This window comes from Gekko japonicus, unplaced genomic scaffold (assembly GCF_001447785.1).
Source record: "Gekko japonicus isolate JY-2015 unplaced genomic scaffold, Gekko_japonicus_V1.1 scaffold549, whole genome shotgun sequence".
NCBI lineage: Eukaryota > Metazoa > Chordata > Lepidosauria > Squamata > Gekkonidae > Gekko > Gekko japonicus.
In genome coordinates this window covers 400,093-419,953 of record NW_015169189.1, presented here as the reverse complement: position 1 = coordinate 419,953, position 19,861 = coordinate 400,093, and the positions used below count along the sequence as shown (strand labels likewise).

At 38.9% G+C, this 19,861-nt stretch overlaps 1 protein-coding gene across 1 annotated transcript in view; it reads right to left on the bottom strand.

Moving 5' to 3' along the window:
- The window catches only part of PRDM6 (PR domain containing 6), a 161,534-nt gene that overhangs the window by 43,915 nt on the left and 97,758 nt on the right, over positions 1-19,861 (bottom strand). Inside the window, exons 3-4 of the mRNA XM_015416222.1 lie at positions 10,147-10,274; positions 2,237-2,361 (exon numbers count right to left, since the gene is read on the bottom strand). Of these exons, the coding sequence (XP_015271708.1) occupies positions 2,237-2,361; positions 10,147-10,274 (253 nt within the window). The remainder of the gene's footprint in view (positions 1-2,236; positions 2,362-10,146; positions 10,275-19,861) is intronic.

Genomic DNA, 19,861 nt, shown 5'->3' with positions numbered 1-19,861 from the left:
ACAAATACCAGGAAGTAAATTTAACTGACATCAATTATGCTTACTTCCATATAAATGTGTTTAGGTTTTGTGGCATAAGATTAGCTATAGTTTATATCCTTAAAACCTAAGGAATGTGTGTTCACACATAGGTCAACAGCCATTAATGCTATCTAACTCCATAAGTTCATGTTGTTAAACAATGTTATCTTTGTAAAGGAGGCCTGAACTGTGTTGTTTTTTTTTTAAAACCCTGGCTTAGAAAAGTACAAAACAATACCATATAGCAGCACTGGGGGAGAATGCTTGTATTGCAAGAGATTTTCAAATTCTGTCAGTAGGCTTAGGTGTAACTCTGCTTACGATTGAAGTATAAATATAGGAATAAAAGGACTTTACTTTAAGTCACTGTTGTTTCAATACCTATGTCTCACTACATTTAAGTGTATGAAGCCCAGAAGCTAACCAAAAGCTTATGTTAGTCTCATGCAAAACCAATGTCTTCAGTACATGCACTTATTATCACAATTTGATCAATATAAGTCACTGTAAAAATAAAAGTTACTTCAAGAGATAAAGAATTTAACCCTGCATCATTTCCTCCTCTGTTAAACATAAAGTGGGTATGAAAATAAACTTTTATATATAATCATATTAAAAGAGAAATGCTTCACATCTGACAGCAATGAAATGACTCAGGTATAAGAGAACGGTGAATAATTATAGATATTTTTAAAGCATTGCAGAGGCTGTCATGGTTTACAGCTGTTTGCTGGTGATCTTTGTTTGATTTTATGAAATTGACTTATATCATAAACCATAAAATCAGTTAGATAATAACATTACAATTAGATAATATCAATGTACATGTCACACTTCATTTTATAAACTTCCTCAGCCAGAACATTTGTGACAACCCACTCTGCCTGCAGTGTGCCCTTCTCTCATAAGTGTGCACAACAGCATAGTTGTGGTGTGTTGACAGTACATTCACAGGAGACACAATTATGTGATTATTTTTCACTCACTTGCCCCAATCCATCCAGGTGTATTGTGCGTGTTAAAGTCTGATCCAACAGCTGGGACTGAATGCACAGCTCCAGCTGAGGCATGAATGTATTTGATGTCTTATACACCAATTCTTCTTATTTAAAATGAAAATGAAATAAACTTTCCCAGTTAATCAAATGAAAGAGCTAAGGAATATTGTCAGTGGTTATTCTAGCTGAAATACACTATGTAGACCATAAGCTAAGTTTCTGTGACATGCTATAAACAGTGTGCAGGCCTTTATTCTGGTCCTAGACCAAGGCATGGATTCATACTCTCTCTGCTGAATTCAGGTTTCAAAATAAATTTGAAAAATGGTTCTAAATCCCTAGTGTGATTTGTGTCTTTCCCAAGTTTCAGCTCCATGTGGATTCTCCAGAAGACAAAACTCTCAGGAGAAAAAGGATCATATGAATGCATCTTATTTTCTCATAAAATCTTTCTGTAGCCTTTTTAATTTATATAATATATATATATATAATTTCAATGTATAGACATCTTTTTTTAGTTTTGCCTTTTCCAAAGCAGTGCTCTTTGTTGAAGTGTAACAGCCAAAGCTTCGTTATTGCCCCTGTGCTCTGGAATGAGGTCATGAGACTAACAGTATAATCCTAAACAGAGTTATTCTCTTCTAAACCCACTGCAGACAATGAGTTTAGAAGGGTATAACTCTTTTTAGGATGGCACCTTTAGTGAATTGGTTAAACCAGAGCTGTACTTACCTGCAGCAGCACATTCAAGTTCACATTCTCTCTTCAGTGTGGGTTATCCTAACTGTGAATAGCCCATCAGGCTACCAGTATACTGTGTAGTTGTACCTTATTTCTCATGGCCAGTACATAGAAATTGTATGCCAAGATGGACCATCCTTATACTTCCATTTTGCCAGACACCACTAGGATTCAATTATTTAATCAGCCCTCCCAAATTTCCTCTCACCAAATTTGGAGTCTGAATAAACCTCAGTTTATCCTTGGTTGCCTCAGGACAATCACCAGTTTCATTTACACTTTTGGATGAAACCCGCACTGCTGACACCAATACATGGTAAGCCAAGCTTAACCCCTCACTCTACTTGCTGAAAATGAAATCATGCAGACTCCAGGGCCAGCCCAAGCACATAGATAGTGTAGGTAATTTCGTTCTTGACTCCAGTGTGAAACATGAATTAGGGTAGGTAGTGGTGGACATGAAATATGACACTTACAGTTCTCATCCTGGGCAATGCACTGCAAAGGAATTCCAAAGAAAGATGTGTAGCTGTCATTGTACCACACCAACAACTCTGTACCCCTGGGAATATCCATACAGGCTCTGTAGAATATATTTGACCTGGTCATAGCAAACAGAGAAAGAATGAATACTTGGGAGATACATCTTACGGAATATCTATTTCAAAAGCACAAGACAGAGAAGACTGAAGGCCTGGTGACAATCTTCTACTCAGTTCTAGTGGAAACATTCCTTCCCATGCCCAGCTGCCATCACAGGCCTGCTTAAGAACCATCTTGGTTTGCCTTAAATTAGCTGATTGAAGAGAGCAGCTGAAAAAGAACGTTCTAGACAATTAGACTGTGAGAAACAGGAAAGGAAGCTCCTGCAACTGACATTTTCGAACCTAGAATGGCATATGCACTTTCAGGGATGGTTTTTCCTTCATTTTATTATATATTGCCTCAGCCATTTTTTTTAGTTGAGCAGTGATTCACAATCACAGTAAATATATAAATAAATGCTCATGAAGTAGAAAAACAAAACACTTTCTGTTTCAAAGTGATGGTATTTTAAATCCTGAAAACATTCAGAGATATCAAATCACTATTGTGGAATTACTATTCTTTTAAAACATATTTATTGACAAAACTTGCAGAACTAAAAAGTATTCCAGGTTTCTATAAAATGTTTATACACTTGGGCAATGAGTCAACTGGGATTTGCCTTAATGTTAATATGCTTTAACAAACTTGTGAGGTGACAGTTGTCTGATGTACAGGAAATTGACAGACCAATAAAGGGCTAATTTAGTTTCAGTGGTAATGTATATTTCAAAGCTAAACAGAATTTGTTTTTAGATAAAACATTCCATTTTCTGCTAACATTTTGAGCATAATTTTTGGAGTTTTAAGGTGACCACTAATTTGGCAACATGCCCTTTATACTCTCCAAAACTTTAGGTGACTTCCACTGAACAACACATAATTCTAATGAATCTAGTTAATATATTGCATTATTGGCACCCCAAATCCATCTATGTTTGCTCTGAAAAAAGTCCCACTGAATTTATTGAGATTTTCTTTTATGTATAGAATTAAAACTTACTTGCATTTAATTGTCACTTGGAAAATAGTTACTATTTTGATGTGAGGTCTATACAATAGACACTTCAATATTTAACATTACAACATTTATTGACAAAGGAAAATCTACAAGATCTGAGCGCTCTACAGTGTAAACATAATCAAATCTGATCAGAATCCATCTAAAGTCTACTCAGAGGGGCTTACCAGGAAAGCAGTTTTAGGACTGCACTGTTAAGTGTGTAAATAAAACACATATATGCCCCTATTTGGAGCCTAGCTTCTCCAGACTGACTGCAACCAAACCAGTATCTGATTTTCCAGCCATGTCTGAGAAGTGGGGGAGTGAAAAGGAAGCACATAAGACTGAGGACTTCCTTGCTTGCTCTCAGCATTGAAAAAAATCAATGCACTTTCTCAGATGACTAGAATAGTGAAAGCATTTGCTAGGCAATGTTCTGCAACTACTAAAGAAACAACTGCTGCAATTCCAGCAAGAGACAACAATTACTACATGTTATCTGTGCTACCTTGCATATCATTATTAACTGAAAGGTCAAACAAGTACATCCATTTTAATAAATAAAAACCATTTTCAGAAAGTGAGTGCAATACTAAAAAATACTAAAAAAGCCAGTTTGGTGTAGTGGTTAAGTGTGTGGACTCTAATCTGGGAGAACCGGGTTTGATTCCCCACTCCTCCACTTGCACCTGCTGATGTGACCTTGGGTCAGTCACAAGCTCTGGCACAGCTGTCCTTGAAAAAGAGCAGTTTGTGTCAGAGTTCTCTCAGCCCCACCCACTTCACAGGGTGTCTGTTGTGGGGAGGGGAAGGGAAAGGAGTTTGTAAGCCGCTCAGAGACTCCAAGTGAAAGGCGGGGTATAAATCCAATCTCTTCTTCTTTTTCTTCTTCTAAATTAAAATCAGTGGTATAGGGAAAACTCCCATTGCACAGTGGGGATTTGAACCGTGATTTCCCAGATCCTAAACAGACACTGGAACATTTAGGAGGGTAGACATGTTGGTCAGTTTAATGGACTATTTTATTTTTCAGCAATAATGCAAAACTTTAACTATATGTTACGTGAAATAGGATTCAGCTCTCTGATAATCACTTAATGCTATATTTTGTTTGTCCCTGATACTTTCTCTCTTGGAGGTCTTGAAGCAGAACATGGGAGATTCCACTTTGGTCGCTTTCTTACAGGTACTCAGTACTGTTTCATTCTGAGCTACTTTCATCCCTGACTATAGTTAGTTAAATTAAACCATGGTTTTACATGTCTGAGCCAAACCACTGATAACTAAGGGTTGTAACACAGGATCCAGGGATAGCTGTATGAAGGTTGTAGTAAGTTGTCAGTTTAGTCTATTTATTTCGATACACGATCAGCTTGGAAAATATTAACAGAAATAATAAAAGCTGCCATGTACAATGCCAAGACCAACAAAAAAGACTTATGTGTGCCATTATATTCCAACATTTCAAAATTATTCCCCACGTTTCACAGTAAAGGGGGTCATAGTAAGTATTAATTATCTAGGCATTTGTTACCTATCCACCTATTTGTCCATTGTTCTGACATATCATTTTGATGAAATTCTGTGTTTTTTCCAGATAGAAGCATATAAATCAGAAACAATAATCTGAAGTTTCAAGCACAGGGAAAACTAATGTGAGATCAGAGTCAGGCATTTAGGAGCTGGACTAAAAAAAGTTATCATTGTGTAGTGGCTTGACGCTTAAGCCTGATACAGTAAAGTAAAACATGCTTATATGAGATAAATAGCAATTCAATAAACACAAAATGAACATTCCATTTGGGCTGAAATATCACCAGCTAAAACGATACAGTCACAGTAGTAAGAAATGACCTTTTTTAATGTCTTGTGCAAGGTGCAGAGACATATATGGTTGTTGTTGTTTTTTTTTAAAAAAAGAAGTTGAATCTCAACTGGTTTCTGCAGTGAAGAATTGCTACAAATATTAGCCTGAAGTTAGAGATAAAAGTGTGCTGGGTTGGTAGGCCTTAAATTCAGCTTCTCTGTAAAGAATTGGCTGTAGAGGTGCAATTTGTTTCTTGTATAACACTGCCGACATAAGGAGAATCCGGAACCACATTTTTCATGGCAGTGAGATATGCACTTGTCAACATATTTTGTCACCGCAAAGTGGCTCTTGGCAACAGGATCATAAAGATCAATAAAAAAGTGCAGATTCTCAATATTTTACAAGCAGCTGCAAAAATTTCATTTATCTTGTTATTTTCCTCGCTTACTGCCACCCTGTCTCAGGAGGGCACTGCTGGCTAAGCAGAATGCTTTTTCCTAACATTCTATGAATATCTGACAAAAACTCCTGCCTTCGTCTCTTTCCTGCCCTCTTTCTCCACCCCACCATCTATTTCCACCCATGCTGTACATTTTATTAATTCTTTCCACCATTACATAAAAATCAAAATCAGGGCAGTACTATAAATCACCCGCATCTCCTGACTCTGAAAAAAATTGAGTCTACTTTGTACTTCACCCTTGTAACTTTTCATCTCTCTGTTTGGCTTCCCCTAACATAAACACAGCAGCCCAGCAAATGAATGTGCTAAAACCCAATGACACACTTTGCCGCTGAAAGAACTGAACTGTTTTTGAGCAATGGGTGGTCTCAGAGGCTTGGAGTAGGCCAAAAAAGAAAAAAAAGTGTAAGCATACACCATTCCTTACAAGCGTTCAGAGCTTCCAAAACTTGCAGAAATCTCTGCATGCTGAAGTACATCAAAGGGATTTTTCCTCTTTCGGATAATATTTCCTTTGCTGACATGTATTTAGTATTGTGGTTGGATGACTCATAAAGATAGCTTCGTGGCGTCCCAACGCAGTTGAAGCAGAACACATGCCAACAAACATTATTGTCAGCTTCAAAATAAAAACAAAACGTTCAACTAAGGGTCAATCAATCAAGGGCTCTTTGAAGAAAATTCCATTTAGATATTACAAATCATAACAGAATGAATTTAAACCAGCTGACTTTTAGTGAGGAGGATGTCCATGTACAATAAAAATTAGACGGTTTTTTCAGTGTCCAACTTTTCTATTTTCTTACACTTGGATGTAGTCCCTAGTGATAGATGCCAGGGGTTTTTTTTAATGTGTTTTTGTAGTTCATTTTTAAAAGATCAGAAGTAATCAAAAACAAACCAATGGAGGGAACTGTAAGTAACAGCTCCATCATGAAAGCAGAATTGTAAAATCCACTTAATATTGGCAGATGTGTAATTACTTTCTCGTGGCCAGATTTTGCTGTGGATTTTCATCTATAAGTATGCAAACAAGCACACCCAGACCTAGTGGTTCACTGGGTTCAGAGGGTTCCACTATGTACAAGGAGCTCCTTGTCTATGCCATATGGTCATACCAGAAGATGGGGCAGCTTTGCATATGGATCCTTTTTTGTAAGCAAAGGTCTCCCATTCATATACTGGCTGGATCTACTAACACATGCAGGAGCTTACACAGAGTACTCTGTATGCACTCTGGGTACATTGTATATAGATGCAAGGGTGATTGTCTCAAAAATACCTAGACTATTAACTAAACACACTTCATGACATGAGGCTCCGTTTATGACTCTGTTTTCAAATGGAGTATTTTGCTGCCATCAATCATAACTGAAGTTGACTTTTTAAAATACAAGGTTAAGAATAGAAATGGCTATATTTTAAAGCATATCCTTGGAATTATAACTGGACCATTGCATTTTGATGAAACAAGGTAGATAATGAACGACTACAATATGTTTTGTCCTCTTTTTCATTCATGAAAACTACTTACAGATATAAACAAAATTAAAGCTATGTTCTAAAAAGTTTTCTATTTTAAAACTGCAGCAGTTGCTGAACTGACCTTCTTTTCATGATCCCGCTATAACATCCAGTTGTGTCAGACAGTTGCTTCAGATTTTTAAAGGGAAACACTTATTAATCATCAGCACTCAAGGGGCACAGTTATAAGGCAGTTCATTTAAAAGAAAGATGAGTTCTTCACCTCAAAATATATCTATATTCAACCTTAAATCTTCCAGCTATAATGATGACAATGATTATTAGCATTTGTATAATGCTTTTAAGTGTTCAAAATATTTCATGTACCTTATTTTGTTTCAGTTCTTTGAACTAGCCATGGTCATCTTTGTAGATATCTGTTACCAGAAGTACCTCTGATGTTATTTGATTTTCCCACAAAATAATTCAGTCTGTATTTGAACAACACTTCCACTGTCATTATCCTATCAGTCATTGTGGGTAAGACAAATGCTCCAGTATTTTCAAGTTGAAGTGCCACAAACATTTAAAAGATGGATAATGTGTACTAAGTTGCTGTCTTCTGTTGACATCTTTAGCCACTGGGTGAAGACTTTTTTTGTTTCATTTGGCATTCTGTCAGCGATCCTTCCTTCCTAACCAATGTTTTATGTTTTGTATGTATTTTAACTGTTTTATATGTATATTAACTCATCTTTCTTTTAAATGAACTGCCTTATAACTGTGCCCCTTGAGTGCTGATGATTAATAAGTGTTTCCCTTTAAAAATCTGAACTCTATATGTATATTAACTCTCTATATATGTATATTAACTCTATTTTATAATTCTTTTAAAAGTTGTTTTAATGAGATACGTTGATGGGGGTTATTGTAATGGTTTCATAAAGTATTTTATTATGTATGTATAAATTATTAGCTGCCTTGTAAGGGCAGAAAGGGAGGACATAAATTTAGTAAATAAAATGAATAATATGTTATGGATCACACAGTGTCCTTGTTACCTATATTTGGTAGCCAAAATGTGGCTTTGAAGCGCACTCCTATACACTTAATAGCTTCACAGAAGGGATCTATCTGTCAGGTGTACTTTCTTATAATTTTGCAGTCGTATGGTGTAATGAACCATGTTTGCCAAAAATATATTTATTAAAAACACAGGGACTACTTCTTGCCACATAACTTCCCATTAGTTGTGTTAACTATTGAAAATAAAAAACCTGTAAAATGACTTAAGGCATTTGGGATTGGTCTGAGACGAGGTTAGGAAAGCATAATCATAGATTTGTCTTGAGCATCTGTCTCAAGCATACATTTATCTCACAACTCACACATTTTAACACATTTTCACAATTTTCTAGTGACTTCTCTATCTGTACTTTAAAATACAAGCAGGAAAAAAATGTGAGAGAGTTGGCAGTTGGTGAATAGTTTCTCACAGTTTCTGAATATGAAATCTGGAGGAGATAAGTTCCAACCCTGTATTGCATGTCCAGTTCATAATAATGAAAACTATGAGGGCTGAATCCAAAGAAACCTCTGCACATGTAAAAGGCATTTCTTCTCATGCAATAAAGGGTTTGTCTCAAGGTGGAGCCTCCCCATTCTGTATCGCTTGCTGTTGCTAAGGTTCCTACAGATGGAGCTCTTGAGGATACAAAGGGCTGCATAGTCCTGGATCCACAATATACCCCTGCTCTCTCTCTCTCTCTCTCTCTCTCTCTCTCTCTCTCTCTCTCTCTCTCTCTCTGTGTGTGTGTGTGTGTATGTGTATGTACAGAGAATTTTATTGTTTGTGTGTGTTTCAGGGCACTACTGCTTTAAAATATTCTTCGGTAGAATTTCAGTTTTGTGACATTTTTTCCTGTAGCCGCCATTGTCTATGCAGGAAAGATATATTTGCAGCCCTCTGTCTTGAATTCACAATTTCTAACCTTCTTTATATCTTAAACTAGGAGTAAGGCCTGCTGTGGTATGAAATACAACAAGCTCTAGGAAGAGGCTCCAAGTGAGTGTCCTAGCTGGGCTGATGGGGCAGTGGAGGGAGGAGGAAAATAGAAGGAGGTGAGACATGTTTATTTCCTTCTGCTTAGCTATAAGACAGGGCTGTCATTTTGCTACCCCGAGTGGGTAGTATCAAAGGAAAGCCACGTGGTAACGGGTATGGTTCCCTCCACCCCAGACTTCTGTTGGTTTGGGGCTCTGCAGTGGCAGCTAAGGTAGAAAAAGACCTCCTCCTATGCCATGTTTTCTGGGTTTCAAGGGTCTGGAAAGTAGTTCTGTAGCCAGTTACAGGGTTGCCAACTCTGGGTTGGGAAATACCTGTAGATTTGAGGGGTAAAGCATGGAGAGGGCAGGGTTTGAGGTGGGAAGGGACCTCAGCAGGTAGAATGCCATAGAGTTTGCTGCTCAAAGCAGACATTTTCTCCAGGAGAACTGATCTTGGAGATCTCCAGGTGCCGCATGGAGGTTGGCAAAACTAAGGGGAGGGCCAGGTTTGTTGAAGGACTTCAGTGAAGTATAACACCATAGAGCTCACCCTCCAAAGCAACCATTTCTCTATGGGGACTGATCTCTGTAGTCTGGAGATCAGTTTAACTGACTTCCTGCTAATGCCCCACAGCCTCTTGGAACTCCCAACTTGGCAGTTGTAGTTCTAATTCCCTTTGCTATGATTGCAGTAAGGTCATCTGAGAACTACAACTCCCAAGGTGCAATGTGTCAAAAGTAAGGGTATAAGAATGGAGGAACTGGTGGCACCGGCCAACAGGACACCAAGGCAGCTTCCCCAGTGGCCTGTGGGACAGTAGGTGAGTTGTCACAGCTTGGCGTTTACATATTATAGATGTCAGCTGCTACAATAAAATAAGCCATTTACAAAATCCTTACTAGTGTCTTTGTACTCATGTACAAGCAGTTGAAGAGATTTATGATACACATTTCTTCAAAACACTTTTATTACAGTAAATAGAGACATTTAAAAATAAATTGAAACATACTTTACCTGTACTGGACTACTGTTAAGTTCTGTTCCCCACAGTGCCTTGCACATCGAATATACCTCATCCAGCTTGACTTACTAGGTTCCCCACCATCGATAAAGTGCTGTAGTGTCCCATCTTGGTCATATATCTGTAGAAGAGGTCAGAAGGTCAAATGGTTAGAATGGATCATCAGCAATCATTTTCACTGCTTTGCTGGTGTTTCCATGTGCCTATTCCAGAAATTTATTGCAATGAGATTTCAAAGCTTATCAATGGTCAGAAACCCAAATGGAACATTTTTTTTTGGGGGGGGGGGGTGATAGAAATGTATCATGCTTCACTTATCAAGCCAATCTTTCCTATATTTTGCATACTTCTGTTGCATCAAAGATATAGCCATAGTTCCCAAATAATATTTATCCTCTTTGGACAGGCTAGGCTTAAATAATGAACTGTCAGATAAACAGATTTTTTTAAAAAAAACCTCTGGACAGGGGCATCACTAGAATGGCTGAACAAGAGTTAGTATTCTCTTATTTGGCCTCTTCAGATGTCAATTGCACCAAAACTCTTGCTAAGAGAGTGGCCTCCAAATATTTCCTAAAGTGAGTTCCAGGATGCTAAAAACAGGAGGAGTGTAAACAGCAGTGCAGCCATTTCTAGAGCACTTGAAGCCTAACTGGACATATAGCAATCACAACAGCAGATATGATCTGTCTGGTTTGACAAAATATATTATATTGGGTTTTCAAACCCCTTTGTCTAGTAATGGGAAGAATTCTCATAGAGGTAATTCATCTCTAGAGAAAGATTTGGTAGAAAGGTACACCAAGTCTCTGACAGAGTAAGCAATCAATATTTTTTAAATAATGTTTTTAGATTAATAACAATGAATGGGATACAACTGCTTTTTAAAATCTTCCTAAAGGACAGCATTTTTTTAAAAAAACCCCTAAGAATCCATTTAGGAGAATCTGTACTTTTTTAAATATGACATTATTTTAGGGGATAAGGGAATCAAAGATTAAAGGGTACTGTATTTTTATCTAACACCTTTTCTTTGGAGCTTTGCTCTTTTACCAAGGTTAAAGAATCAAATCTTTATGAGAGTTCTGAATGTTTAATACTTTCTTTTTGTGACTTTCATTATTATTTCATATGCTTTCTGGTCTCAGAGGAATTAGGAAAAGAAGAGTTAAATAAACAAAAAGCTAAGTATTCTTGAGCATTCATTCTGCCTGATAGGAAGGGTCTGCAAATAAGTATGAAGAAGTGTACATCTCTGATCTAAGGAGAGATAATGCATTCTCTGTAGGAAGCCCCTTTATCCTGTTTTTACCTGATTGCAGCATACATATTTGTGCAAAAGCTGGATAAAACAGAATATTTATGGAATAAATAAGATGAAGGCCCATCACCTTAAACAATGTATAACTGGAAAAGTTCAATAGCACTCAATAAAAAGAAGAAAAAATCCATAGCTCTCAGCAGTTCTCATTTGTTTATTTGTTGATAGACAATACCTTAATATTAGTAAGTATAACTTAATATCATTAAACAAATTTATAAAATATCTTTATTCACACTATGGAGACAGAGAGATAAGGGATGCCCACTCATGGGACTGCAATAGGTCTACTATGGGAGGGGGAGTCTCCCAGTGGCATGTCTCTTTGCCTGCTGCCACTTGGAGTAGTGGTGAGAATTTTTTAAAAACCAGCAGCAGTGTTACCATTGTTGCCACATCACTTCCAGGGAAAACACAGAAGTAATGTAGGATAGGTCTAGGATTATTAGAGCTACTCTATGTCACTTCTGGGTTTCCCCTGGAAGTGATGTGGTGACTCAGTGATATCATACGTCCCTAAGGTACCCATCCCCACCCCTCACACTGGTTGCTAGGCTCAACCTTCTTATTGCTCAATCTGGCAACCCTAAATGACAAATAAGCTTCATGTGAAAACAGCCTAAAAGATTAGGAAGCACTAGCATAGTTTATAATTTCTAAATGTCCTTGTTAATTGTTGCACAAATGTAATTTCTCATCTTGCATGCTCTAGCTTCTACACAGTTGAATCAAAGCCAATCAGCCATTTTCAGAAGTGGCAGTGCTTGTTGGGAAGGCTGAGGACTTGAAGGATGGACTCCATGGACTACAGTCTTATTCCAGTTGTAACATATTCCACCTGTAATACAGTTCCTGTTAGTTGCCACCTAGTGGCTGAGTGGCAGATACTTTTTACTGAGCAGTCTCACCAGCCATGTCCCTGAGGAAGGCAGGGTTAGCTGAGGCCTGAGTCTAAGGTGGTCCATGGCTGAGGCTTTGAATGCTGCTGTTCAAATAAAGCAGATGTGTAGCATTCACCTGCTGATGTGGACTAGTGATGAGGATAAACTGGCTGCATTAGGCCTGCCAAATCTTGCCAAATCACGGCGGGGGATCTGCATGTCTTCACAGAATCCTTGCTGCGGGGACAGAGAGAAGCGTTGCATCGCCGTCGCCAGGACATGACACTATGCGTCGCTCTGGCAATGGGGCTGTTTGGAGCCCCGTTGCCCGTAGCGTCAGATCCTGGGGACGGTGGGTGCAACGCATCTTGCTGTCCCTGCGGCAAGGATTCTGTGAAGACCTACGATCCCCCGCCGCGACTTGGCAACTCTAGGCTGTATCAGCCTTGCCTGTTTCTTTATACCGCAGAAGTAGAAGTGCAAAACAGCTGTCTATGGAATTCTGAAGGAGTTTGAAGCTGGTCAGGGGGACCAGGTCCAGTATGCAGAGAGGCAAACTCAGTTTGCTAATGATATTAATTATGTAGATAAAAATGTGCAATTTTACTAAGTTGTTTGTGAAGCAAAGATCAATGGCTTACTTAGAAGTCTGGTAGCACCTGAAAAGCCCAGTGCCAAGTCAGGTAGTAGTGTAAGTGTGGAGACTACAAAGTCACAGTGAACTGTGTACTCAAACTATTTACATATCAAATCTTCAGGACTGAGGACCTATATGTTCTCCTAGCTAGGAAAGTCATAACAAAAACAGAGTCAAGTGATGCATACCTGCACATTTTCCTTGTTAATACTTCAGAATCCTTTGTAACAATAAATACTTCTAAGAAATGCTTCTGTTATAACAGGCTCTCTTTTAGGGCTGCAGTGGCTCCTGGGATTTTTCAAAGAGCCATGGACAATCTAGTCCAAGGAATGTCACATGTCTGTATATCTTGATGTCGATTACAGGAGAAACTGAGGCAGAGCACTTGCAAGGTCTAGATGAAGTGCTGATAAAACTGTCATCTGCAGGTATGTGCCTTAAGAAGAAGTGGGACACAAGACTTATGCAGCAAATTTACATCCAGTAGAGTGTGTCATTATTGAGGCATTAAATTCAGTATCAGAATTCTTTCCTTTCCTTTCTTTCAAGCTCCTTTGATCCAATGATCCGGAGCAATTAAAAAAGGAGCATTTATTTCTCTAATGAAAATATGGTGGAGAGAGACTTGGTCACAATCAGCATAGTCCTTGGATCTCTATCCACTATCAGATAAGGGACTATATTGTCTTTTGATATGGTGGAAGATAATTTTGTTAAAATAGGAGCAATCCATCGCTCACAATAGAAATTATAATAAAGGCATTCCAGTATCATATGGGACATGGAGTCAACCCTTTTCAGGCCATATCAACAAAGCTTGTCCGAATAAGGCAGATTACAATATCTCCCATATAGGACAGTTGAAGGGGCAGCATTCAAAAGTGTGAGCATAAATGCTCTACAGTAGCAAGGAACTGTTAAAATTTTTACATAGGCTGGGATGGTTGGAGATGGAAAGATGTAAAAAAAACTGGGTGGAGAATACTCTTCAAGCTTGTATAACTGAACGAAAGTGATCTAGGTCTTTTATACATTTCTTAATAGTTAGTAGAGATTCGCTTTCCCTAAGTCTCAGTATATCATCCTTTGCTAGGCCAAGACTAAATAGTTTCTTCTCTATTTCTTACATCCATAGAATCATAGAACTGGATGGGACCTCTGGGGTAATCTAGTCCAGCCCCCTGCACAATGCAGGAAATTCACAAATACCTACCCCCCACACACCCATAGTGACCACTATTCTATGCCCAGAAGTGGGAATAGAACTGGTCTTGATTAAGCTCATAAAGCAGCCCATTCTTCTTTGAGGAGAAAATGACTTTTAGCTTATGTTTAAATGCATGTAGTCATGCTTTGGCTTTGACAGAGCCCTAGCCCAATTCTAACTTTAAAGCTATGCCTGCTACACATCCTGGAGTTCCTGCGACACGTTGCAGAAGATGGCAAAGAAAAGGGTCTAAATCCACACTGAATCAGAGAATCCATATTGAGGCTCCATAAAGGACCTGTGGAATAATTTTCAAATTGAACACATGCAACCTCTCTGGAATATATTTACCTCCATTAGAGAAAAAGAAGCATTCGATCACTGCCACAGAAGGTTTAAGTTTGTTTGGTAAAAATTTAAAATGGGATTGCCAATTAAGATTAGAATTAAAAACCACACCCAGGTATGGAAATTTGGAAACTTGTTCTAATTGAGCACTGTCAATTGTCCAGACCAAAGAGATAATTTTCTTGGTTTTAGAAAAGACCATAACCTTTGACTTTGAATAACTGATCTGAAATTCTTTGGATTTGCAATATTTTGAAAAATGACTTGTCTTCTCAGTCCAACCTGAGTGTGGGACATAAGAATAGCCTCACCCACATAAAGGAGTAGAATTAGTGCCTTTGAAGATAAGTACAAAGGATGGGATTCTGCTGAAGAAAGAATAACTGTAAGATCACTGATATATATATTTTAAAGTAATGGTGCTTAGAGACAACCTTGTTTCACTCCTCTATCAAGACAGAAGCACTCCATGAGTTCTCCATTTTCTCCACAGCGAACTTGAGCCACACAAGAGGCGCAGAGATTTTTTATTAGCCAGAGCAATATTTTATCAATTGAGGTACATTCCAGTTTCCCCCACAATCTACTACTGGGTATGGTGTCAAAAGCTCTCTTGAGATCTATGAATGCAACATACAGTTTACCTCTAGGTGGGGAGGTGTATTTTTCAACTAAATGGGCCAAGATCAAACAGTGATCTTGAGGAACGAAGCCCTTCCTAAAGACAATTTGTTCCCACCCAAGGATGTTATTAGAGGTTATCCATTCCTCTAATTTGAGTTACAAGTATGAAGTATACAACTTTGCCTCTAATAAGAGAAGACAAGGCAGTAGTTTGCTGGATCTGACTTGGCACCTTTCTTGAAGATTGGAACAATAATAGATATGCAACATAAACATCCTACTATGATTCAAAAGCAACATCAATGACAATCATGTGGGCAGCATGGTGTATATGCATACAATTATGGCAATGGTCCTCACTGGCTGTCAGGTTACATCACAGCAAAAGCAGGAAAACCTTCATGTGTGACAGAGCTACCAGATGGAAGTCATATCTGGGATCATCATAACTAAGTAAAATTGCTGTGGCAATCATCCTTAAAAGTGCCATCTTTTCTCCAAGGCTCTGAACCAAAACTTGTGATTTAGGCCTCATCCAAATCTAAGCGATTGTCAACCAATCCAAGCTCATGGAACTCCATTGAATGGGAGTGAGTGAGCCAGCCTTTGTTTTAAAAGGGTGAAGAAACATTTTAAAAAAACTCTTGGATAGGGATTCCATTAGGGTTGCCAAGTAAAAATATCCTACCGGCGGGGGAGGCCCGCCGGGCTCCAGGAGCCATTCCGGAAGTGACGCGCAATGTCAAGCACGTTGAAGGCGTGGCTCCGATCGTTGGAGGGAAAACCATAGAGTTTTCCCTCCGACGATCGGGGCCATGCCCCCAACGTGATTGACGTGGTTGCGTCACCTCCGGTGATGCAGCCACGCTGCGCTTCGGGGGGCGGAGTTCCCCCCAGGGCCCGATTCCGCCGCGGCGGAAATCGGGCCTCCGAAGCGGGGGTTTACCCGCCACCCGCCCCCACTTGGCAGCCCTAGATTCCATGGCTCTGGAAAGGAGTGTCAGCTGAGAACCAGTTTGGTGTAGTGGTTAGGAGCATGGACTCTAATCAGGGAGAACTGGGTTTGAGTCCCCACTCCTCCACATGCAGCTGCTGGTGTGACCTTGGGTCAGTCATGGCTCTCTCAGAGCTTTTCTCTCAAGAGCAGTTCTCAGAAGAGCTCTCTCAGCCCCACCTATCTCACAGGGTGTCTGTTGTGGGGAAGGAAAGGGGAAGGAGATTGTAAACTGATCTCCTTCAGGTAGTGAAGGGCAGGGTATAAATGCAATCTCTTCTTCTTCTTAACCAGACTTTTATTTGGCTTTTTGGTTAGGATTGGAGGTCTGCTTAAGGAAGAAGGCTTATTTTAGTGGTACAAATAAGCATCCTGTTTATGGTCCATCATTCCTAACTGATATGTGTAGGTTCTGTGGTAAGGTGCTCTGGGAGAGAAAAGATCAGTCTTGAACCTGTTGAGGTACCCTGTCCAGAGAAAGGGGAATCAAATCTTGCCTTAGGGGTTAATTACTTTAATTGAGAGCCATCTTTACTTAATATATTTAAATTATTCACACATCATATTTACCTTACTAAATACTTTATTTTCTGTTAAATAAACCTTTGTTGTTCATTTCCATCTCTTTCTTTTGCTATATTCCTGTTAGTTACAACCTAGTGGGCAAGTGGTAGATACTTTTTGTTGAGCAATCAGATTAGGCATGCCTTCTGAGGAAGGTGGGATTAGTTCAGGCCTAACTCCCAGATATGTGCTGCAGTTTAAATAAAGCAGATTTATTGATACCCTTGACTTCCTGGTGTGTACTCCAAACTTTACTCGGGATCAGTACTCGGTCTGATGCTTTTTAACTTTTTCATTAATGATTTGTAGTTGGGAGTAAGCAGTGAAGTGGCTAAATTTGCAGATGACATGAAATTGTTCAGGGTGGTGAGAACCAGGGAGGATTGTGAGGCACTCCAAAGGGACCTGTTGAGGATGGGCGAGTGGGCATCAACATGGCAAATGGGGTTCAATATGGCAAAGTGCAAAGTGATGCACATTGGAGCCAAAAAACCTAACTATAAATACACGTTGATGGGGTCCAAATTGGCAGAGACTGGCCAAAAGAGAGATCTTGGAGTCATAGTAGATAACTCGCTGAAAATGTTGAGACAGTGTGCGACTGCAATAAAAAAGGCCAGCGCTATGATGGTGATTATTAGGATGGGAATTGAAAACAAATCACCCAGTATCATAATGCCCTGTATAAATCAATGGTGTGACCTCATTTTGAATACTGTGTACAGTTCTGGTCACCACACCTCAAAAAGGATATTATAGCATTGGAAAAAGTGCAGAAAAGGGCACCTAGAATGATAAAAGGGTTGGTACACTTTCCCTATGAAGAAAGGTTAAAACGCTTGGGGCTCTTTAGCTTGGAGAAACGAGGGGTGACATGATTGAGGTTTATAAGATTATGCATTGGATAGAGCAGGAAGATAAAGAAGTACTTTTCTCCCTTTCTCTCAATACAAGAACTTGTGGGAACTCAATGAAATTGCTGAGCAGTCGGGTTAGAACAGATAAAAGGAAGTACTTCTTCACCCAAAGAGTGATTAACACATGGAATTCACTGCCACAGGAAGTGGCAGCGACTACAAGCATGGACTTCAAGAGGGAATTAGATAAACATATGAAGCAGAGATCCATCAGTGGCTATTAGTCACAAGGTATAGATAGGAACTCAGGGCAAGTGATGCTCTATATTCATGTTGCTTGGGGGGGTCAACAGTGGGAGGGCTTCTAGTGTCCTGGCCCCACTGGTGGACCTCCTAATGGCACCTGGTATTTTTGGCCATTGTGTGACAGAGTGTTAGACTGGATGGGCCATTGGCCTGATCCAAAACTGGCTTCTCTTATGTTCTTATCGCAGTTGACAACAATCCTATTCCATTTTAACCCTATTCCATTTTAAAGTTGCCCTCTTGACTGTTCCATTCTATTACAGTTTTAATCCCTTTTTTTAAAAGGTGCTTTTCACTTTTGATGGTGTCTAGTTGACAGCTGTTGACTCATTTAAGAGCTTTGGGGTTATACTGGACCCAGAATTACAGCTGGAGATGCAAATTAATGCAGGTTTAAAAAAATTACTTTATTTGGTCCAGAAGATTGACTCCTACCTTGACTCAGCAGATCTGGCCACGTGGATTCATGCTATGATTACCATGATGCTAGACTACTGTAATGCACTCTACATGGGTCTGCCCTTAAAGTCAACCAGGAAACTCCAGTTGGTACAGAACACCACAGTGCAATTACTATCAAGTTCTAGGAAGACTGTGCATGTGACAACCATTCTGCAAAACTCCATTGGTTACTGAGTGGGTTCATTTCAAGGTTCTGGTCATCAGACATTTTAAGAGGACATTTTTATAAAGAGATTAGAACTGTAGTAAAATGGAACAGTTTAGGAGAGTACCTTTATCATGGAAATAGGAGTGTGGTAACTGCTGTGATTATTACTGGTATCACCTGCTTTTATTGCATTGTCTTCTACCTTTGCATTTCCATTATACCTTGCTTAGGCAGTTTGTTGTTTGTACTGTCTTCTAATTATGCAATATAGCCCCATTTCATTATTTATTGGATGTTTTATACTGTTTGGCTGCATTTTTAACACTGTAATCTGACTTGAGTCTCACACTTCCTACACACTTGCTATATATAAAATAAATAAATACAGAGTGTCTAAACAACAGCTAGATGAAGGACTGCTGTGGTCTGTCTGATCAAAAAATGAGATTAGATTATAAGGTTTCCAGCTGCTGTTTTACATATGGTACAGAACAAGATGGGGTGATAGTAACAGACATTTACTATTCAAACATCTACATAGAGATGTCACTAGAAGTGAGTATAATGGCATAAAATCCAGTGCGTGTTTCCCCAGATCACATAATTGAAATCTACTCCTATAGATAATGGCATACGTGCGTTGGATTATTCTTACATATGTATCTCTTTTTACTTTACTTTTTATTTTTTTTGTTCACATTGCAGTGTGCTTTAGTAAAAAAGCTAAAGCACAGCCTAATTCATTTGAATTTAATCTAGAAAGAATTCACTCAAAAATTTGTGCTGTCCTGAGATTGGAAACAAATTGAACAGCCTAACAGAATTTTAACAGTCATTCCAAATTTAACAGAAATTGAACATGGTATTGGAAATTAAGATCAATCACTGGGGCAGGCTATTAATTAAATGGGTCCATGAATTAAAAAGTGGCTTCAACTGAATTACTGGGAAAACACAGTTCATTGATACTGAGGGATAACATAACAAAGTTTGAATCCAGTGGTACCTTTAAGTTCAACGAAGTTTTATTCAAAGTGTAAGCTTTCATGTGCAAAGTAGATGAATCTCCTCAAGGGTTACTTACAGGAAAAAAGAGAGTGGGGGGAGCCGTTAGGAGGGGCCACTCAGAGCCAAGATGCATATGCAGAACTGAAATTGGATCAGGTGGCTGGTAAGATCAATGGATAGCAGCAAATTAGCATGTAAATGCGACAGTTAACAAAAAGATGTGAGAATGAAACGAGAGTCCTTTGGGGGTACTGCTGGACTCAAACTTTGTTCTGCTGCTTCAGACCAACATGGCTATCCGCCTGAATTTCTCTTCATGTAAGGGATATCTCTCCTATATAATAAAGC